This window comes from Microcaecilia unicolor, chromosome 8, assembly GCF_901765095.1.
Source record: "Microcaecilia unicolor chromosome 8, aMicUni1.1, whole genome shotgun sequence".
Classification (NCBI taxonomy): domain Eukaryota; kingdom Metazoa; phylum Chordata; class Amphibia; order Gymnophiona; family Siphonopidae; genus Microcaecilia; species Microcaecilia unicolor.
In genome coordinates, this window is record NC_044038.1 from 36709712 (window position 1) to 36733754 (window position 24043).

At 40.1% G+C, this 24043-nt stretch overlaps 1 protein-coding gene across 1 annotated transcript in view; it reads right to left on the minus strand.

Moving 5' to 3' along the window:
* Positions 1 to 24043, minus strand: part of PARN (poly(A)-specific ribonuclease) — a 201257-nt gene that overhangs the window by 39335 nt on the left and 137879 nt on the right. Inside the window, 2 exon segments of the mRNA XM_030211049.1 lie at positions 1574 to 1724; positions 1727 to 1762. Coding sequence (XP_030066909.1) covers positions 1574 to 1724; positions 1727 to 1762 — 187 coding nt within the window.

Consider the following 24043-nt stretch of genomic DNA (forward strand, 5'->3'; position numbering starts at 1 on the left):
GACTCTCTTACTTCTTCCAGCATCACCTATCACTTATTCAGATATTTATCCACACCAAGCCACCCTCCATATCCCTAAAAGACCCTCCTTATACATTTTCTTCATATCTAATTCAATCACCCTTCTTGGGAAGCAATGCTAATACCAGAGGGCATAGTTCCAGGCCCACCTAGTCTCAGTTTGGTCACCAACTACTCTTGCCTCAGGCCCACCTAGTCTGGTTGATCACTAATTAGGTTCTTAGGCATCACTTATCCTGCACAGCTGTAGTACTCATTAGCTCAGGTTCAGTCACATGCAACAGAAGTGCCTATTGTAAGCCATTGCAGCTCCGGTATTTTGTTTTGTTTTACCTACATAGCACAGTATTCGAGCCTCCCTCCTAGTAGGCACAGAGGAGTGAGACTTGGAACTCTTGGCTCTTTTGAGAATGGATTCAACCACCATAGAACGGTGAAGAAACTGCTTCTTCTCAAATCCCGAAGCCTTTTGGACTCTATATATACAACCTTCTTATTAATAGGAGATAGCAGTGGTCTCCCACATTCTCATCTTTACATGCTTCAGGATTCTGTGAAAGGGCACCATTGCAGCTTCCTTTGGGTGGGGAATTGGAGGACATCCAATGTTTCTACCCCAGGCTCCTCTGTCTCTAAATGAAGTGGGACAGCCTTCCTTATAAAATTAATGAGAGCTCCTTTAGTATGGATTTTTATCTATCATATGGCAGTGAAGTCACCCATGAGTAAGGATTCAGAGCTCTGCTTCTCCTTGTAGAAACAACCCAACATGCCACAGCTAAAAGCACAGGTAAAGAAGATAGCAGAAAATCTTGTGCAAACCCACTGACAAAAACAAGTCTTGTAGATAAACATATATCACAGAGGCTTTTATCATGAACTATAACATGTGATATTACACCAGCATAGGATCAAGATGTGCTGATGGCTAAATATTGATCTCATTTTTAAGTGATGTACATCCAAATATATTCTATTTGTATCTGTTGTGTGTTGCATGTTTGGTTGTGAACTGCTCTGAACTGTAGATGGAGTGGGATTATAAATTGTTTAAATAAAAATAGATTTGGTTGCTTCTAATACGCATATTTCTATCAAGCTTTTCTTACAAGCTTGCTAACCCTGCACCAATCCTCTACCTCCACCCCCTCCTGGTGAATTCCACCCATTAAGCAAATCACCCTATCTATGCCCTTCTCCTCAAATGTCAACTTCAAACCTCGCTTTCTACCTTGCTATGCAGTACACTTGAAACAGATTTCCTGTGTAAGTATGCCATGCTCTCTCTCTCATTCAAATCCAGTCTAAAATCCCATTTGTGAAGGTGCTTTCAAATCTTAACCCATGTTTCTTTTGATTGAGGCCCTAGAAGTTTTAATTGTTTTCTTAACATCTATTTTCTTGTATGTCCGTCTTAAGTTGTAACCACTACTAAAGACAGTTTAGTATATATAGCTAGTGGTGTTACAGAAAACAGTAGAAGCCAGAAAAAGAGAGAAGGCAACAATAATGGATACTCAATTGTAAAGGCAGCTAGTTATAAAAAGACTCACCTATTAGTAAAGTAATCTAGAGTCTGTGGCATATATGGTACATAGTGAGTTTTTAACCTCTTCCTCTCTATTTCTTTCCAGCTGTTCTCAGACCATTTTCTCTTTGGCTGTTTCTGCTCATGCTTCTTCTCCACATACTCTGCGTAGGTTGAATCCGATAGCTTTCTGCATACTTGCTGGTGTTGACGGCTGTTAAAAAAAAAAAAAATAAAATTAAGGCGGCTTTAGGATGATGCTATAAGACTAAGATAAAAGAACATATGAACCAGAACTTTACAGTAAATCGAAACAGAATCTTGTGAAAATCCAGTAAGCCAAATGGAAAGTTTGATTAAGCCCCAATTATTTTCTTTACCATAGAAGCAGATGTTGGGTTACTACTCCATTGTTAACATTTACATAGAAATTGGTAAACTATTTTACAATTAGATAACAGTAGTTTCAAAATGTGAAAAGAAACAGGAAAGTTCTAGAAAATGAAGATGGACGGGGAAGAGCCAATGGAAAAAGGCTGATAAATATTCACAAGGAAGGATCAAGTAAAAGAACTGAATGGAGGAGTGTGGCTCAGACTGCGGACCCCACATTTGAGAAAGCCATACAAGGATCAAGAACTGGTTCTAGAAAATCTAAAAACATTTAAAAAAAAAAAAGTCAAGAGTCAATCTAATACTGCTCTGATGCTGCAAGCACAAACTCCACTTTCATTTCTTACAAGTTAGGAAACTTTAGATTCCTAGTTTAACCTATAGTAAAGCTGCACTTCTATTCAGCCCATGTCTGCAACTGACCAGAAACATGAGAGATGTGGTCAACACCCTCTGGAAATGGATACTTTTGAAGCCTTATCACCAGAGGTTTGGCTAGATTGAACACACATAGCAGCCTAAAAGAATCACGGCATCAAAACCTTGACAAGTCAATTAAAAGCATAACTCTCTAACACTGCTCCAACCCTCCCCCCTTGTGGTTACAACAACTAGGAACAGGTACAGTTAATGAGCCTGTCCACACCCTGAATGAATCCAATCACAAAACTACAAGAGGACTATAGTGAGCCTTCAAATCCATACATTTTCCAATGTTAAAAAAATACAATGTATTGGAATGGCAGACACTGTACAACTGAAATATTCCTCCTCCCCGAGAAAAAAAAATTATATAGTTAGTATGACAGCTTACTTGTAATTGTTGAGCAATTATGCTTGGTGCACTGTGCCAATCTAGATAATTCAGTGTTATCTTTGATGCTAACTTCACATTTCAAAGTGATGAGAACCAAAACAAGAGCTTAGGACAATGCTATCAAGAAAAGCATTTACCACATAAACTGTCACTATGGGCATGTGCAAGAGCAAACTAATCTCATTTCATTGATTTATGCAAGTGCACAATGCTTTCAGTACTTCAGTCCACAGAAGTACATGCAGATATGATTAACCTAGACCATTTGCTTCAGTGCCAAATTACACAGTACGTTTTTGCTCATTTTTTTTGCCATAAAATTAAATGAAAGTTTTGTTTTTTTTATGAGAGACCTCGAAGGGTTACATGCTAAAAGACTGGGAAAGGGTTGTCATTTAACTCTTCAAAATTTAAATTCTGCCATTCATGCCAGATGAGTAGTTTGCCACATATGCCAAGTCTGCAGGTTCACAAAACCAGCTACACCTTGCTAAACCTTTTTTGTACAACTAGGATGCAAATCCAAAGAATTGGCAACCTGCAAAACAATAAATTCTGAGTTAAATCAAATCAAACCTCTTGCCATTTAGGGTTTTGTCACTTGATCCAAAAAGAGTAAAATCCCAGACAGCTGCAAACAGGTTACTAATTGGATCCTAAGGGGGTTTGCCTCTTACAGTGCCCCATTTGGACACGGAGTGAAATTTTCTGCAAGTAAGTAATATTTTAACTAGGTATTATATTAAGACAATTTTTAATGTTCTCTAATGAGTGGGAACTGGATTTAGACTAATCGGGGGTTATGTGAATCATACTCCACACAGTATAGACACTTTCACTGTGAGTGTGAATTTTTGCGATTATCAACATTAATTGCAGTATATTGAAAATGTTTTGCCTTTTGTTATAGACTACTGTGGTGTCAACACAAACTTACTACTATCATAAAACATAAGTCATATGGAGTTCGCTTGGTATATAGGAAAAAACAAAAATTTGTAATGATGGATTGAAACTTACTATTCTGCATCAAAGGCTCAGCATACAGACTAATTTGTATGATTTTTAATGAGAAGGCGTTTACTCTTTATATACCTTTGGTTGCTGACCAGAAAAAGCTTCCTGATCATTTGCTGCAAAGTTTCATTACTTAAACCAACAGCTTTATTTTGCAAGCATGCCAGAAAACAGAGTTAGCAAAAAACTTTTCCAAGACCTAATTTAGATTGTTGTAGAATCTAAGAATCTCACAGATTAAATGTCTATATATTGTATGGCAGAAATGATCAAGAAATATTAAAGAGATAATGGGTTTCCTTTTATAGAAGTGGATCATTCTTGACTTCTCACACCTGTCATTTTGATAACACTACTGCCTTGATTGGTGGTAGAGCAATTTCTCTTAACATAAGAATTAGAATTTGCCACCCCCTTCAAAAAAATAAAATAAACACACGGTTACTTCACACAGCAATAATTTACCAACATTCTTTCAAGTCCCATCAGCTTTTGCGCTCCCAGCCTTTAATCTGAAAGCCAAGCTTTGGCCTAAAGCCACCCATGGAATGGATGAATCAGCAAAATGAATTGGCTGTCAGCTTGTATCCTCTGCTGTTTTTCATCTAAAAAGAACCATAGCTGATCAACTGTATTTTCCTTCAAACACTAAAAGACCTAATCCTGCTCATCACTGGCTATTCCAGCTGTTTAGGCAGTATCAAAATGTAACGCAAGATGCATGAATTTAAACTGCTGTAATAATGTTGGCTTGCACCCTAAAGATAATCAATAAAAGCTCTTATTAGTATTCCCTCTGTTTGCAACATTAGTTTAGCATTCTCTGTTCCATGTTATATAATTATGCCAAATCAACTTAAAACATTGGCATTGTTGCATTATAGTTTAGTTAAACATTTTATGATATCCTATACTGCTAGATACATAATGTAAACAGATCAAATCTGCTTAAGAGTATGCCAGCAGTGAATGTACAAATATGAATTTCTGTGGGATCACTGCAGGTTTTCTTCCACTGATTCAGCAATATATAATTACTATCCCATGAAGCCATATACATGTGGTATAGATCAGTGGTTCCCAAACCTGATCCTGGAGGCACCCCAGCCAGTCAGGTTTTCAGGATATCCACAATGAATATTCATGAGCTAGATTTGCAAGCAGTACATGCAAATCTGTCTCATGAATATTCATTATGGATATCTTGAAAACCTGACTGGCTGGGGTGCCTCCAAGATCAGGTTTGGGAACCACTGGTATAGATTAAATTGCTAACAGAGTGTAGGTCTTGTAAATCCTTTTTACTAGATCACCGTACACATTATAAACTAAATCTAAGACCTACCCCCAAATCACAAAATGTTCTAAAGATGTCTCTAGCCCTGAGTATATGCACAGTTCCCAGTTACCAGGCAGATTACTGTGCTGCCCAAAGTTAAATAATCTGAAAGGAATGTGAACACAGATTTTACAAAATCGTTGCTCTTTAAAAGTGAAACACACACACACACACTAATCTCTGCCAGAAAACAAAGGGATACCAATGCATATATAATAAAAAGCACCTCCAATGTTCTGAAGCTGACTCCGTGGCAGTGAAGGTTTGAAGGGTTCGTGCTGTCTGTAACGCTGTATCCATCTCTTGAACTGATGTCACGTACTTCCGGGTTCGTCACAAACAGCACTGACCAACCACAGGATAGCAGCACAAGGCACATCCTCAACATCTATAGCTTTCCCTTCGAGTTCATTCCCTCAGAGTCCTGCCCTCACGGAAAGAGGAAATGACGTCAGCAGGCGGGACTCTGAGGGAATGAAGTCGAAGGGAAGGCTACAGACTGGCAGGGCTTTCAAAGACACGGCCGCTTCAACGGAGGTAAACAGGGGAGCGAGGAGAATCGCAGGGTGGCTGGAGGGGGGGCAGGGGAGAGAGGAGAATCGGTGGGCGGCTGGAGGGGGAGCAGGTGACAGTAGGGAATCTCTGGGTGGCTGGAGGGGGAGCAGTGAAGAGAGGAGAATCGCTGGGTGGCTGGAGGGGGAGCAGGGGACAGAGGAGAACCATTCGCACCCAGCAGTCACTCTCTCTCTGTCACACACAGACACTCGCACATCGACTCTCTCTCACACACACACACATCCACTCTCTCTCTCACACACACAGTCTCTCAAACATGCACACTCCAAGAAAAACCTTGCTAGCGCCCGTTTCATTTGTGTTAGAAACGGGCCTGTTTTACTAGTTACTTCATAAAGCAACATGGACACCCAGGCAAGAGCCAACAAGGCATAATGAATGTCTGTATTAACTGTATTCTTGTGGCTTTGACACAAACTATGCTCACCAATTAAGAAGAAATCTGGAAGATATTGAAATGAATTCTATGACTGGTTAAAGTGCCTTTTTCCATCGAACCCAAAGAGTAAATTGTTTTCTAACCAACCTGTCTCTGTGAATCATAGTTAATGGCACCATGAACAACACAGAACTGCTTTCATTCACTGCAGATAAAGTGAGAACAAAATGTTTTACAAAAGTAAGGACTAGACAAACTGCTGGAATATAATTTCTTAAGATCCTTTACTTAGCAGAACAAGCAGCATAGTACAAGAGGCCCTCCAGCAAAAAGCTATACTTTCCAAAATCTGGAAGTTGGATTGACTTTACATCTGAGAGCCCTTTTTATTTTTTCCAGCCCAATAGATGTTGGAAAGAAACACAGGGGGTTGAGACAGTTGTGGGGGGGGGGGGGGGGGGGGGGGATAAATCCCAAAACATTAATGGAACCAACATTTGGAATGCAGGCAAAACCAGTGAATAACCATGAAAATTAAAAATGGTCACAGGTCACAGAAAAATGGAGTCCACATAAACAGGAACTCTAAATAAGTTCCATAAGCATTGTTCTGCATGCTTTCTCCACCCCACCCCCCTTTTCTGCTGCCTGCTCAAGTGATCCTGATACGTATTTCATTTTCTTTGTTTTAAATTCTGTGAAATCCTAGTGACTGAACTGAATAGCTTTCTTAATGGTTGCTATGTACTGTGATATGTAGTGACTAAAAAGCACAGTTTGCTACTGCCAGCTAAAGGTGGTGAAGGATGACAATACATGTTACCGTGGGACAGTGACACCCTGTGGCTTAATCCATAGCTTGAAATTTGATGAAAGTAATATCTAATTGTTAGATATGTCACCTGGTTTCATTTTATTCTGTTTAAGTTTGTAGAATGTTTGGAAAGTGCTCCATTCAAACCCTCAATCCTCTCTAGGCAGACAGAGGAGTTGGAAAGAATTCTGAGTCATGCTCTGCCCACTTGTTAAATCTTAAATTGCTCTCCCAAAGTTCCCCTGCATACACTAGAGCAAGTTTTACAAATTGTTTCCTATTCAATTACTCCTAGCGGAATCTGCACAGGAAAAGGGTTATCCACACAGGCAGCAGCAGCCGATATCATGCTGCTCCTCTCCCCTGCACCTGAAAAACTCACCACTCCCATAGCAGTCTCTGCTGTTCACAGTCCACACAGCTAGGAATACACATCAAGGAGGAAGGGAGCAGCTGCTCATCAGGTCGCATCCTCCTCCTCTGCTGTCCTGGGCCTAACCATTAATTTGAACTGTGGACACATTACAGCTGTGTGGTTCAAATTAACAGGACACTTGGCAGCAGAGGACAAGGCCTGATGAGTAACTACTCTCTTCCTCACCACGCATTTCTAGCTGTGGGAATGGAAAGAGTATACTGAGTTTCTTTCTGGCGGGGAGGTTGGGGGATGGTAGGAGGTGAGATAAAGGGGGGAAGGAGAAACAAATCACATTAAGGTATTTTATTTGGTGGTGGTGGGGGGAGGAATAGAGCAAGCTTAGGGGTGTGTTCCTGGGGAAGGAGAGCGAGCACATGCTGAAGGATTTTCCCAATGGGGTTAGGAAAGGAACAGAATACTACTACTATCATCAATAAAAATACAAAATGTGAAGATATGCCAATTGCTGTTATGGAACTTACTTATGTAATGTGAAATGTTACAGCTGATTATGGTCACTTAATAAAAATGATTGAAACATAAGGGGGTTTGCTATGTTGAGGGGAGGGACAGCTCAAGCAGCAGCAGGCTCCACAGGTGGTACTCCTAGGGAAGGAAAGTGCATGCCGAGGGGCTTGTGGTGCCTGCGGAAGGAGTGTGAATACTGAGGAGTTTGGGGGGGGGGGCTGGAATGGTGTTCGTGGAGAAAGTGTGAATGCTTAGGTTTGCTTGTGGGGGGGGGGGGGGGAGGGGAGAAGAGGGGAGAATGAGAAAGCTAGAAGGGTGACCCTGAAGGAGAGAGTATATGAAAAGGAGGGGAGCAGAAAGAAGAAGAGAGAATTTGAGGATACTGAGGGAAGTCTTGCTAGGAAATAGTGAATGAACTGAAAGGAGGAAGAGAGGGCTGGGCATTTTGCTGGCGAGTAGGGAGAGAGAAAAGGGGAGCACGGAGAAAAAGAAAGTTGGGGAAGAACTAGGGGGTAGAGAGAAAACTTAGGGTTGAACCTGCTGAAAGGAAGGGAGATCAAGATAAGTAGGGAACAGAGCTGGGGCAGGTTAAGCCCGAGGGGGAGAGAGAGCTGGTGTCAGGGGTGTCAGTATGTGGAAGGGAGAATGACAAAACTTATAAATAAAGCAGGCAGAATTTTGCAGAACTTTAAATTATTTCTGTGCAAAACTCCTCCTGGAGCAACGTTCATTGAATCCAACTGATCTCCATATTACAAGTGAGATCAAACTATGCAAGCCAGCCTAATAATTTATAACATGTTTCTAGACATGGTAGCTCACAGAGATCCAAAGAACTGTAGGAGCTGTTGCTTACATTTCCAAATTGGATCACTTACAAGGCATTACTATTTGCTTGGCGGTTCTGAAATATCAAACAGTAACCAAAACCATTTTCTCAATCTCTCCACAAGAGCCAGCACAGTGGCAGTGCTGCCTACTGCCATGTAGGACCTGGGCCCAAAATCCTAAATCAATTTCTCTGAAAAGCAGCATTCAAAATGCCCTGGAGGAGGAGCAGGAAAGTCCATCATCATGGAACTACTATATCTAGTAATCAGAATTATGGACTATGTTTGTAGTGTTTCAACAGCAGTTTTCCAGTTTCTTGTGAGTTGTGGAGCAATAGAAAACAGGGTTTTAGCTGCTGGAATCCTGAACTAGTAGTTTATTTAAAAAGCCATTTTAGGTGTGGCAGGGTATGAAGACAAAGAAGGGGGTATTTGATTTTATGTGCAGAATACAAAAGAATCAAGGACATAACTAGTGACACTGCTATTTGAGAATCTATTTGAGTAGTGCGGTACAACATGCGATAACTTAGTTGCCATTTTTTGAGAGTTCCTATTTAAAACATCAAAAGGGAGACTGAAAATTAATGTTCTCAATACCAATATTTGAGTTTCTAATAGTGGCAGGGGTGTGCTGGTAAATTTTTAACAACGGGCTCTCTCTCCGGGTATAGCCGGCCCTGAAATTTTTTGGGGGGGAGGGAAATACATGCCTCTCTCTCCCCTCCCTTGTGTGGGCTTGCTAGGCATACCTTTGCCGAGCCCTACCAGCCAATAAATGGACTGCCGCCATTCTCTGCTGCTTGTTTCTGGCTCTGAGCAGCATGATGGAACCTTCTTGCGCTTGCATGAAAAGTCCCAGCCTGATGCTCAGAGTCAGGGAGCAGGAGCAGTTTTATTTACTTGGCTGGTGGGGCCAGCATCACTGCCAGCAAAGTAAAAGAGAATTCAGGAGGGGGCTCAAGCCCATTTTGGGAGTCAGTTGTTAAAGTATCCATGGGGAGGCCTACTTTAACAATCGGCTCCCAAAATTCTTAAAAACTTAAACGGGCTCTTGCGAGCCTGAGAGAGCCCGCTCCAGCACACCACTGAATAGTGGTCAGTTTGATCTAAATTTCAATGTACATACCCAAAAGTAGTATAATATATTTGTAGCTACTGGTCCCACAAAGCATAAAGGTCCCATAAAGCAGAATTACTAGTCTGGCCTAAAATGTCCCTAATGATGTTGGATAACGTGGCAGCTATGGAGTTCATTCCATTCTGGAAAAACTAATTCTCAAAAGGTCATTTAGTTATATTTATATATGTTTTAAGTAAAAAAAAAAAAAAAAAAAGGGGGAGCAGTGTACCTTTACAAAAGATAATGAAACACCAGTAGACATAAAAATCTAAAATTTATAAAAGCTATACATAGTAACATAGTAGATGACGGCAGAAAAAGACCTGCACTGTCCATCCAGTCTGCCCAACAAGACAACTCATATGTGCCATTTTTTGTGTATACCCTACTTTGATTTGTACCTATGCTCTTCAGGGCACAGACCGTATAAGTCTGCCTAGCACTATCCCCGCCTCCCAACCACCAGCCCCGCCTCCCAACCACCGGCTCTGGCACAGACCGTATAAGTCTGCCCCGCACTATCCCCGCCTCCCACCACCTGCTCTGGCACAGACCGTATAAGTCTGCCCCGCACTATCCCTGCCTCCCAACCTCCAGCCCCGCCTCTCACTACTGGCTCTGCTAACCAATCTCGGTTAAGCTCTTGAGGATCCATTCCTTCTGAACAGGATTCCTTTATGTTTATCCCACGCATGTTTGAATTCCGTTACCGTTTTCATCTCCATCACCTCCGCGGGAGGGCATTCCAAGCATCCACCACTCTCTCCATGAAGAAATACTTCCTGACATTTTTCTTGAGTCTGCCCCCCTTCAATCTCATTTCATGTCCTCTCGTTCTACCGCCTTCGTATCTCCAGAAAAGGTTAGTTTGCGGATTAATACCTTTCAAATATTTGAACGTCTGTATCATATCACCCCTGTTTCTCCTTTCCTCCAGGGTATACATGTTCAGGTCAGCAAGTCTCTCCTCATACGTCTTGTTACGCAAATCCCATAGCATTCTCGTAGCTTTCCTTTGCACCGCTTCGATTCTTTTTACATCCTTAGCAAGATACGGCCTATACAATCAATTAACTCTCCTATCAGCAATTTAAGAATCTATTTGGGAGACAGTTTACAGTTTCTGAATCAAACAATAGTTATTACTCCTTAGAAGTGGTCCACAGGTTCTAAAGCTAGTTAAAATTAAAGTGAAAATCATAATTTACATGCATTTCTTAAGGCCAGGTAGTCTCTCATCCCTCTTAATTCTTTAGAAAAAGAGCTCCAAAGAGAAGGCTCTACTATTAGGATCTGGCACCTTTTTGAAGGAATTCACTTAAAGAGGTGTGAGGCAAGAATAAATCAAACATAAGCAATAGACAATTACAGCAGTAATATATTCAAATTACTATAGAAAGTATGGCATAGTATACTACTTACAATTCAACACATTTTAATAGACAGAATAGGGTGAAAGCAAAATGGAACATATAGAGTAACAGGAGTTACAAATAAGGAGACTAATTGAAAAGCTTTCACACGAGGTCAGAATGATGCTTGAATATTATCTTACCTAGGGTAGGAGTAGATCAACACGTCCTGCTATGGGGTGTGGTGGGTGGGTGTGTGTGGGGGCGAGGGGCATGTGTGTGTGGGCGCGTTTCAAATTGCAATATTTACTTCGCTTATATCCCACATTATCCCAATAGATTAGGTTCAATGTGGCTAACAACTTATTGTAATTAACAGTACAAGTGATGTGGGATAGTATACATTAAGTATTAATAAAGTAAATGAGGACTATTATAATATGTAATATGGAAACAAATGCTACAGGCAAAAGGATAATTTATAGTCATCCATATATAACACCAATTAGAATGACACTGAGAAATTGAATTGTACAATTAGGGGTTTAAATTAAATTATGATCATCCATGAGAAATTGCTTAAACAGAGAGGCTTTAAGGTATTTCCAGAATATCAAATAATTAGGTTCCCATCAGATGAATTCAGAAGAGAATTCCACTATTTGGTACAGAGGTAAGAGAATCCAGACATGTAGATCACATTTTTGCAACTGGGATAGTGGTAAGTTAGATAATCTCTTGAACCAAGGAGAGCGTTGCGGAGGGGGAGATCAATTAAAGATTGCATCAAAATCAGGGGTTAAGCCATATAGAGTTTTGAAAACAAATGTACATAGTTTGAATGCTATTCTGGCTTTGATTAGGAGCCAGTGTAACTTTATAAGCAAAGTGACTGCGCTTTCAAATTATCAGCAAAATGACCAAATTCCTATAATTCAATCACCATATGATTTCTATAATATTTATGCTCAAAAGTGTCACTTATCTGAAACAGTAATTACAATGCTATTTGTGTGTGATGCTAAATCGCTCATAACTTCAAATCCAGACTGTGGAGATCATGCAATGTTATCTCCAAGTATGCTTGTCAGTTTGATGCAGCATCAGGTTTCAACCAAACTGGTTCAAGAGCTGGCATTTCAGACAGCTCTGAAACGCATGCTGCCACCATGATTGAGCTAGCCTTGAGTTTTGGAGCTGTTTAGCAGCTGTTTGACACACTGGCCCTTGATAGTGATTAAGATTGCACAAGAACAGCATTGTGATTACTGTTTACAAGTTTCATCTGCAGATTAGTGGCACTTTTGAGCTTGAATATTATGAAAATTATTAGTGCAGTTTAACAATTTATGGAAATTATTTGTGCATTTTGCTGATATTGCAATTGAAGATACATTAAGTCATGAAGCGTGCTTTTGATTTGGCAACGGGACATTTGCAATTCACACAATTTATTTTCTCACATATTCATATGACTGATGTTTTAAATGATGGTTTTAAACATACATGGATTGTTGATACTATGAGTGGCAATTTGGAGTGTTTGTTTGAATGGCTAAAAAATAGTCTGTTGGAACTTTATGTCTGAGAATCTTATTTTAACAAAAGATTTTTCACAAATTTTCAATTGAGTGGATGTAATATTGTACATGGTGATTCTCCACTGTATTATATTAATAGGAGCTTTATCTACCAATACCCAAAAAGCCAATGATCAGCATGAACCATCCAATCTGTCCAGAAAGGTTGCCAGGGCTGAAACTGCCGCCCCATGCAGGTTACCCTCCCCCATTTGTTGTTATGCTGCTCCATGTAAGTTACCCCCACCCCTCTCTTTTTTTTGAGTGTGTGAGAGTATGTTTTACTTTGAGTAGAAATACCCTATACTTTTATTCCATCCTCTTTCCAAATAGGTATTTTCTATGTATATTCCACACCTTTTTGAATTCTGTCACTAATTTTATCCCTACCACCTCCCTGCAAAAAAAGAGTTCAACTAGTTTCATGGCATTTCCATGGGGCCCTCTTGGCTAAGCTGTCAGTCAACAATGAGGCAGCACCAGATGGGCCCGTGTTTTGGTTTCCGTCCTAGGCCCCACACTGGCCCTGCAAATTTGATGGGGTTAGCCAGCTCTCATTAAATATACATTAAATTGAAAACTGAGCTAGATTCTATGCCATATCCCTGTAACTTAGGGCAAAAGCTCCAATTTCCACAAACTGGTCAAAAGATCCTGCTTCAGGTTATTAAAAGCAAAACACAAACTCAGCTCCTGTACTAGTAAAGGCCTCATTTAAAATAATTTAAAAATAAATATATACACAGAAAACATAGGATTTACTAGCAATTTCCCAACATGTTACTCTGTTCAGGTAAAAGACCAAGTGAAAGGAAGAGATCACTAGTGAATTTCCCTGTTCATATGGGATTACTGCTTAAGGCAGGCTTCATTTCTAACCGTGATAAAATGAAAATTTGCCGCTTGATGTAAGACCAGTCATACTACAGCAATAATGGAAAGGGCTAGTTAAAATGTGCAGCTTAAAAGTAAACTGGGACCAGTGTGAAGGGCTAGCAGACCATTTCTAAACCAAAACTGAAGGAGCACTTAAACCTGGCAAAAGCCACTAGGATCTCCAGTCCTGAAAATTTTGCCACAAGATGGCACTACTGGTTTAAATGATAATAACCAGACAACTATCCTGGAGACCACAGGACAGCTTACACATGCAACTTGCTAATACACTGTGATTTCTTTATACAAAGGACTGAGCAGCAAGTGGTATGCCAAAAATTGAAATACAATGCAAAACTGATGCGAGAGAGAATCGGGAATGACCTCCCCTTACTCCCCCTTCCCACCCTCAAAAAACATCTTTAAAAATATGTCCTGCCAGCCTCAGATGTCATACTCAGGTCCATCACAGCAGTATGCAGATCCCTGGAGCAGTTTTAGTGGGTGCAGTGCACTTCAGGCAGGCGGACCCAGGCCCATCACCCTCCCTACCTATTTGTGGAGGAAACAGCGAGCCCCCCAAAACCCACTGTATCCACATCTATGTGCCCCCTTCACTTGTAAGGGCTATGGTAGTGGTGTACAATTGTGGGTAATGGGTTTTAGGGGGGGGTTGTGGGGCTCAGTAGAAAAGGTAAGAGCTATGCTCTTGGGAGTAGGGTTACCATATGGCTCCAGAAAAAGTAGGACGGATTGAGCCAGCCGGGTTTTACTTCCATTGCTTTCAATGGAAGTAATTGAGCCAGCCGGGTTTTACTTCCATTGCTTTCAATGGAAAGCAATGGAAGTAAAACCCGGCTGGCTCAATCCGTCCTTTTTCTGGAGCCATATGGTAACCCTACTTGGGAGCATTTTATGAAGTCCACTGCAGTGCCCCCTAGGGTGCCCGGTTGGTGTCCTGGCATGTCAGGAGAACCAGTGCACTTGAAATGCTGACTCCTCCCATGACCAAAGGGCTTGCATTTGGTCGTTTCTGAGATGGGCGTCCTTGGTTTCCCATTATCGTCGAAAATCAAAAACGACCAAGTCTAGGGACGACCATCTCTAAGGATAAGCTAAATTTCAAGACTTGGGCGTTCCCAACCGTATTATCGAAAGATTTGTTTTGATAATACGGGTTTCCCCGCCCCTCCATCGGGACGTTTTGCAAGGACATTTTCAACAAAACTTGGGCCTATAAACTAAAAAGATTGGCTCACTGAGCGTCTGGAGCCTTTTCCTCTGTAGTAAAAAATATAGAGGGAAGTTGTCTTGCTTTTTGAGGATATTTTGATAAGAAGTGTGAGCAAGCACCATATTGAGCATTAAAGTACAGTAGTTATTTTCCTCTCCCAGAGGGCTTACAATCTAAGGTCCACTTTTTACTAGGGCTGTTTTCCTACTCCATGCCTTTGAGGATAAAACTCTGTATATCAGGCCATAAATTTGAACCCAAGGCAGAGGGTGAAGTGACTTGCTTAAGGTTACAAGGAGTATCAGTAGGATTTGAATCCTGGGTTCACTAGTTCTTAGCCTATTTCTCCATTCCACTTACTGTATGTACCTGAGAGTAATTTGCCTTGAGTTCAGAAAAAGTAACTAATTAAACCTAACACGCCCAAAGTGAGAGAAAAAAAAAAGGTAAATATACTAGAAAACCAGCAAAAAGCAGACAATGCTTTTTGCATTTTAGTTGCACATCTTCTGTGTCTCTCCCTTTCCTGAAGTTACATTCTTTCCCGGGAGTTTAAATTTTAAAATGTTTGCAGTCTTTGGGGGAGGGGGTGAAGTATATGTTATCATTATGGCATTATGGTAATGCATTAGATATACTGCCTTTCTGTGATACAACCAAAGCAATTCAATTTATTATATGCAGGTACTTTCCCTGTCCCTAGGAGGCTCACAATCTAAGTTTCTGTATCTGGGCAATGGAGGGTTCCTCAATAGGAAGGCTTATAATTATGCACAGTGATATTCAGAGACCCGACTGAGGGAACGGGGGAGAAAATAGAAAACTTTGTCATTTTATTATTGTGACTTTTCAGGCTCAGTTTATTTGATATACCACAAATATATTGAAAGTAAGCCAGAGGTAACCAGCATTGGCCCTCACCAGGTCGAGTTTTCAGGATTTCCACAATAAATGGAATATGTTTAACATAATGTGGATTTTGAAAAGAGTGAAATCATATCTTCCCTTAGACACCTTCAGGAACCTAGTACAATCCACTGCTCTTACACACGTTGATTACTGCAATAGTGTCTTTCTAGGTTATAAGTCCCTAATACTGAAAAAGCTCCAGACTTACCAAAATACGGCAGCCAGACTTATTTTTGGTAAGTCAAGATTCGAAAGCGCAACACCTCTTCGAGAGAAACTTCACTGGCTCCCCATCAGAGAAAAAATTAACTTTAAAGTTCACACAATGATTTACAGGATATTACACGGAGAAGCCCCCACCTACATGAATCACCTTATTGACCTCCCAACCAGGAACAATTCAACGTCTTCCCGTACTTACCTTAATCTACACCTCCCTAACTGCAAAGGTATTAAGTACAAATCCTTCTACGCATCAAATTTTTCCTTTTTAGGTAGCCAGCTTTGGAATGCTCTACCAAGACCTATCCGTACCATTAACGGCCTTTTGCCCTTCAGAAAAGCACTGAAGACCCATCTCTTCAAGATAGCCTACCCTAATGACCCAACTTAATCAAAACTTGTCCACATGATTCTTATTGACAGCTTGGAGAAGAGACGGCTGAGGGGAGACATGATAGAGGTATATAAAATAATGAGTGGAGTGGAACAGGTGGATGTGAAGAGTCTGTTCACACTTTCCAGAAATACTAGGACTAGGGGGCATGCGATGAAATTACAGTGTAGTAAATTTAAAACAAATCGGAGAAAATTTTTCTTCACCCAACGTGTAATTAAACTCTTGAATTCGTTGCCGGAGAAAGTGGTGAAGGCGGTTAGCTTAGCAGCATTTAAAAAGGAGTTGGACGGTTTCCTAAAGGACAAGTCCATAAACCGCTACTAAATGGACTTGGGAAAAATCCACAATTCCAGGAATAACATGTATAGAATGTTTGTACGTTTGGGAAGCTTGCCAGGTGCCCTTGGCCTGGATTGGCCGCTGTCGTGGACAGGATGCTGGGCTCGATGGACCCTTGGTCTTTTCCCAGTATGGCATTACTTATGTACTTATAGTTATACATTGACCATGTTTCCCATTATCTTTTTGCCATCTCATATCCATTCCTTTCCATCTTTCTACGCCTACCTCCCAACGCTCATTTCCTTCCGAAACCAATTCCTCCTATATTTACTTATCCGTTATCCCCATTAGTTTTGTGTTTACCACAAACTGTATATTCTTCTTACGACTTTGTAATTCTTTATATTGTTACTACGTAAGCCGCATTGAGCCTGCCATGTGTGGACAAGCACGGGGTACAAATGTAATAAATAAAATATATATATATGAGATTTGTATACAATGGAGGCAGTAAATGCAAATAGATCTCATGCATATTCATTGGGGAAATCCTGAAAAATCAAATGGACACTCCTAGTCTTAAGTGGTTTACAAAGTTATTAAAACATGAGGGAAGGGTAAACTAAGACATGAAAACGATACAGTAAACAAAACAGACAAGAGAAAAGTAAAGGGAGGGAAGATACAAATCATAAGCAGGAAAGGTGAGGAATATTTTGGAATCCCAAGACACTTCATTTAATGAAGGCAAACTTACTGTGAAAGTCTCTTCAATGAGCTTCAACAAATTAGGCATTTCAGGATTGCATACAATATAGTAAATAAACCAGGTATTAATCACTGCAATGAGGTAGGGTAGGCGGCTACCCTCATCCTTGTAGAAGGCTTGAAATATTTGATCCTACACTTTTATAGTCTTTGCTCACATACTACTGTATAGATCTCAAGAGTAACTAGAGGCTGGGTAGTATACAATGTCTTTAGCAAATTTAAGTGTTTTCTGAATCTGCACCATATGTTTTTGAACAACTGTCCACAGCCTCTTTTCTAGACTGATCAATTTTTGTGACTTCTCACTTCTCCTCCTTTGCCCCATTTTTCTTCTCAAACCACCACCCTCTGTTGTCCCGTTTCCCCCTTTGCACTCCTTTTCCTCCACAATTCTCCTCCCTTTCTTTGGATTCTAAAGCAGACAGCTGGACCTCTGTTCTCTCTGCACCTCTCACCAACTCTACCAACTCCAGTGTAGTTCCGCCCAGTGGGAAAACCCCCCTGGTATCATTCCGGTCTTGTTCCCCTCAGGCGTCAACTGAGGAAAGCTGAACGTCAGTGGCACCTCTAATCCTGCCAGAATTTTTACAAATTAAAGATCAGAGAGGTCAAAAGGTCTTATTTTTCAACACTAATCTCTAAATAATAAATTATATGAAATCACTATTTTTTTTTATTAATATTTAATATTGAATACATCTCAGAAAAAAATGAGAAATACTACTACTACTTAACATTTCTAGAGCGCTACTAGGGTTACGCAGTGCTGTACAAAATAAACAAAGAAGGACGGTCCCTGCTCAAAGGAGCTTACAATCTACAGAAATTGGTAATTACTAAATTCACATAGAACATATGTGTCAAATAAATTAGCTACAGCAAGAAAAAGATATACACTTCATCCAAAATATCAGGTAAATAGGATCCAAAACAGGAAAAAGACAAGGAAAAAGAAAAATTTAAAAATTAAGAACAATCTAGTGTCAGGTTTTCAAGGCATAAACTAGGTTTGTGAGCCCTTGGGCCACTGCCGTGAAGCAGCAGTGGCAGGCAAAACCACCCCACACCAGAGACCAGGCAGAACTCTGACAGGAACAGCCAGACTTCACCTGCACTTAGCCGCCCTTCCCCAGGAGTTGAGCCCCTGGCTGCAGGCAGCCAGCAGGACTTACTGGACAGGGCAGGAACTGGAAGCTGCAAGCAGCCACTAAAACAGGGAACAAACACTGAAACAAAAGACAGAACTGAAAGCTGCAAGCAGTCACTAAAACAGGGAACAAACACTGACAAACAAGAGACAGAACTGAAAGCTGCCAGGCAGCCACTGAACAAGAAACACAGAAACAGAAACTAAACACAGAAATACAAACAAGAAACAAGGCAAGGAAACAAGCAATGAACCTAAGCTAAACTACACACAAACTAAGTAGAAACACACAAGAAACTAATACAAGAAACTAGACTAGGCAGAAGTGCAACAGCTCCCAAACATACCAGGGACCTTAGACAATGCAAAGGCAGAAGCTTCCAGGTGGCTAATAAAAGCCACATACAAGGAAGTTCACCAGTTAAGGGTGCTGCTAAGTTCCAAAACTCCCACGACAATCTGGGAGGCTGGAAGATCCGGACTGGACCGGCCTGACTTCTGGAACCTGGGAAACAGCATACAGAATTCAATGCAGCCACCAGGTGGCAAGATGACAGAGCCTGAAACATGGGCACGATCGTGACATCTAGATTACTGCAACCCATAAGGCACTTCCCCAGCCTATCACTACAGTGTGCAAATGGGACTTATACAGTGATATCTCTTCTTTAGCCACAAAGAATTCCTCCAGTTGCTTAGGATCAAAAAATTGAAACTGTTTACCTTGAAATAATACAATACATAAACAGAGAAACTTAAGTACAAAATTGGCACCCAAGGCCAAAATCCTTGGTCGAAAGGCCAAAAAGGACTTACGCCTTTTCTGTGTTTCTCTAGAAAGATCAGGAAATATTCTAACTTTAGATCCCAGAAACAGTGTGTCCAAATATCTAAATGAAAGTCTCAATACAGCATCGCAATCCATCTCCAAAGCAAAAGATACCACCATAGTAGTTCTCTGTGTAATCACTTCTAGTGAAGACTCAAAAAAGGGATGTTAGGTTCATACCATCTCCAACCTGATTTTGAGAATTCTCACCAACTAAATGGTTCACTTAAACCACTCTGTTATGAGCTAATCATACAAAGTCTTCCCATTAGCTCTACACTAGCACCCTCCTCCCACCGACTGGGTCACGACCGCCTCTGGGCAAGTCTCCTGCTCTCAAATTATCTCCAGTGATTTCTAGGTTACTGGAGCCACACTCCCAGTGGTCCTGCAGTTCCCAGAGAGCACTCACAGACCCAACACACAAACCACCAGCATTCTTTATCAGTCCAGAAAGGCAGAACGAACAAATGTGTTTATTCTCACACTGAAACAATGCACAAAAAAATGTGCAATTAGCAAACAATAACAGGTAGCTGAAATATGGATCAATTATACACTAACTAAACATCTATGCACTGTCTAAACAGTACCTGGGAAGATCAGGATATAGAACTGTTCACAGAGCCTTATCAAAGAGGTCTGTCTTTCTTTCTTCCCAGGCTAAGACTGAAGCAACAGCCAGCATCTGCTGAGTAATTTCAAACTCCAGGCCAATCAGAGCCCAGAACAATCAAATTTCAAATGAAAACTGGTTACATCACTACAGGCACTTCCTGTTATCTGTGTGCCAACTAAAAGAAAGAGAAGCTTTAAGCATAAACATGCACCATCTGCTGGCCAAACAGAAGAAATACACTTCAGCACATAATGCAGGAAAATATCCAATAAATTTTACAGGCTTAAAACACACTTTCTTCACAACAGGCAATATCACCTTTTGCCTACTGGCCATTCATCTTTCTATTCACCAAAGTATCCCGGTCTTTGGCCACTTTAAAGTCATCAGATCATCCGTGTTTCCTCTTTTTGCAATGAACCATTTCACCCCTGTCCTGTAACCATTTCCCTGAATTTCTACAGCCCCCAATCTAACACTCCACATTTTTTTTGCATTAAATCTTTAACACCAAATTCTAATCTAGACCTTTCTACATGCTTCATTAGATCCCTCTCACTTTCCACACCTTCTAGGATGTCTATCCTGTTGCAGATTTTTATCACCCACAAAAAAAAGCAAACCTTTCCTGATTACTACTCCTATACGACATTTATGAACTGTTGGATAAAAAAAAAAGATCAAAGATTTTATACTATTTTTTTAAATTGTCCCTCAGAATACAACTGAGCAACAGTGTATATTACACATAGACACATACATTATATAACCTGTAGTCCCAGAATAGTTTTCTGAACTAGAATTGTTGCTAGCTCTAAAGTTACACATATACCTGAACAGCAACTCCCTGTCTCTTAGGCTCAGAGCTGAGGAATTACTTAAACAGGAGTTTTTAGAAAACCAGCTTTCTAATCACGAATATTTATAAAACAAGGGGAATGGGTACACCAACCCATGACCCCAGAAGCAATTATATTTTTTTTAAAAAATGTTAATGCTGACACTTCAAAATGCCAGGCTCAGGCAACAAACAAGGTTCTGTCATATGATGCATCAAGTTTCTTCAAATTACTGAGACACCTACTGCACTAGTCCACAGCAGTTAAACTGCATGGATGACCAGTAAACAGCCTGCCAACACAATATTACACAGATATAAACCACATCCCATTTATTGGCACCCTTAGAGATGGCTCAGATCAACAGTTTTCTGGAGTCTGCTGATATGTATTCTGATATTCAAATGTTACTTCAAGGATATTTTTTTTAAATATAATTAGACCATACAACAGCAACAAAAAAAATAAAAGGCTAAATAAGGAGGAGCATATTGTGGTATAGTTGCTGGGTGTGTTTTAACGCTTGAGGCCAAAGGCAGAACACTCAGCACCCAAAGTATGAAGTATAATTTTGTAAAATGTAGGTTTATAAATCAGATATTTAAGAAATTTTATAAAGGGTACAGAATTTAGTGAGATCGTTAAGAATTAAAATTCAACTGTAAATGAACATTATTTTGAAAACTGGCACATTAATAGTGTCAAAGCTAAAATACAAAAAATCTTAGGGCCCTGTTTACTAAGGTGCGCTATGGGTATCTCTAGCATTAGCGCGCGCTAAATATGTTTGTGTGCCTATAGTGCAGCTTAGTAATCAGGAGCTTAAGTATGTGGTTCAGAAACCTCTGGCATTAAACTAGAAAAAAATAAAAAAGGGTTCTCCCTAAAGTGCGCTCCTATAGCTGAACTGCAGTTTCATCAAATAAAGGCATCAGAGGTCTGCTTTTTTCAGCAATGACATCACGGTTCCTGTCACCACCTTTTAAGTGATGAATTGTCTGGTCTTTGCTACAGACATATGGCTTCCATCTGAAAAATAAGAAACTCATGCTTTCCAAATACATAACAATTCTCGTTATGGTGCAGAGAAAATGTTTATGAACCCTCAGCATAACAATGAGATTTACAAGTTCTTACCATGATACCATTGTTCAAATAATTGAAGCTTGTCTCTTGTTTTATATCCTTTTTATTGCATAAGAAAATGTACAAAGTAGCAATAATTAATTCATAACCACTGTATGAATTGTAAGGGAACCTCTAGTTTCCTTAATACTACTCATATACTGCAATTAGGTGTTTTACTCTGGACAGTGTTTAACTTGCTACCCAAATTAATCTGTACAACTAAGTTTGGATATCCTGTCCTAAAATAAAAGGGCCAAAAGCTTGAGTGGAAACTCTTGACATGAAGAAAAGCTTCAAAGGACCTATGAAAAAGTGGATGCTCATTTGCAAGGCCATTTCTAAATATCTGGGGCTTCATCCACTGTCAGATACACCACACATGGAAAAAGTTGAAGGCTACACTGACTGCCTAGGTGCTATCACCCTGCCATGATCATAACACAATTAACGATGGCAGGTAAAGACCAGGGTGCATCTAACTAGCCTAGTGGTTAACTGCCACTCAATGCAGATTACTAGATTATCCCTGTTTGGTGTTGTAAGTGCTACACCATGCAGGTTACTCCTCTCCAAGCTTTTTTTTTTTTTTTTTTTTTTTGAAGTGTGGAGTCATTTAAGTTTTGCGTTGAATGGAAATGCTCTAGCCTGATTCCAAACTATTGCTATATAGAGCTCCTGCTTTTGTCCCATGCAATCCCACTATTTTTGTCCCTTCCATCTCTATCAGGAAAGCATTCCAGGAATCCTACCTTTGCATGTAAAAAAAATATTTCCTGAAGTTGCTCTTAGATTTTTCCTTCTTTCAGGTTCATTCCATATACTTTGGCTCTATACTTTCCCCATCTTTGGAAAAAGTTTGTTCATTCATTCACACCTTTCATGTCTTCACACATCTATCACTGCTATTTCTACCAGCTATAATAATTTTTAAGCTGTTTTACTGATGTTCAATTTTTATTTTATATTTAAATCTAGATCCTTCTGTAACACTAAATGTCTATTTTCTAATGTATTTCCACCACTCATGATGTATTGTAAGCCACATTGAGCCTGCAAAGAGGTGGGAAAATGTGGGATAAAAATGCAATAAATAAATAAATATTGTATCTCCCGTCTCGCCTCTAGGGTATACATACTCAGTTTGCGTTCTGGAACAGACCTTATACCATTTTAGTGTCTTTCCTCTGAACTGCTTAATGAGATACAGCCTCCAAAACAGAACACAGTATTCCAAGTGAAACATTTTTTTGGCTTTGACCACTGCCTTATCACACTTTCACCACTTTAAGTTCCTAGGTGTCTCTCTTGGTACATACACATCTGCCTCTGACCCCTATTTACATGTAGTTTATAGTGCTACACCTCAAATGCATTACTCTGCACTAAATCTTAGCTGATAAACATTAGACCATTCTTCTAGTTTTTGAATATCATTTCTCATATTGTCCACTGTGTGTCATCCACAAGGGTAAACTTTTCCTTCTAACCCTTTGGCAATATCACGCAAAGATACTGAATAGAATCGGCCCCAGGACAGATCTTTAAGGCATTGAACTACTCACCTTTCTTTTCTCTGAGTGAATTCCATTTATCATAATCTTGTGTCTTTTGGTTAACCAGTTTCTAATCCAGTTTACCACCTTGGGTTGTTATTTCATGCAACTGTTTATCCACAAGTCACCTATGAGGAGCTGTACCAAAGACTTTGGAAAAAATCAAGTAGATCACATACAGTGAATGCCCTTGATCTCTGGTCACTCAGTCAAAGAAAAATCACATTAATTTGATATGAACAAACCAGAAAAATCATCCATGCACACAAAACTGCAGATCAACATCTAATGATCTGCAGGCCTCTCACTGTCTGATGTGAAGGTTCATGCACCATAAGAAAAAAAAAATGGGAAGACAGCAAGGAAACAGTTGCTCCTATGAGCACTGCTGCCTACCCTCAGGTTTGCCCACGAGCATCAGGATTACCCACAAGACTCCTAGAATACGACGCTGGAGAAAGTAAAAAAAATTAACTTTGATGCTTTCTAAAATAACGATTCATCCCGACTGTCAGGTATGATAGTGCAGCTACCATGGAGTGGGGCTGCTTGTTATTGATGAAACCATTGTATTAGATTCTAC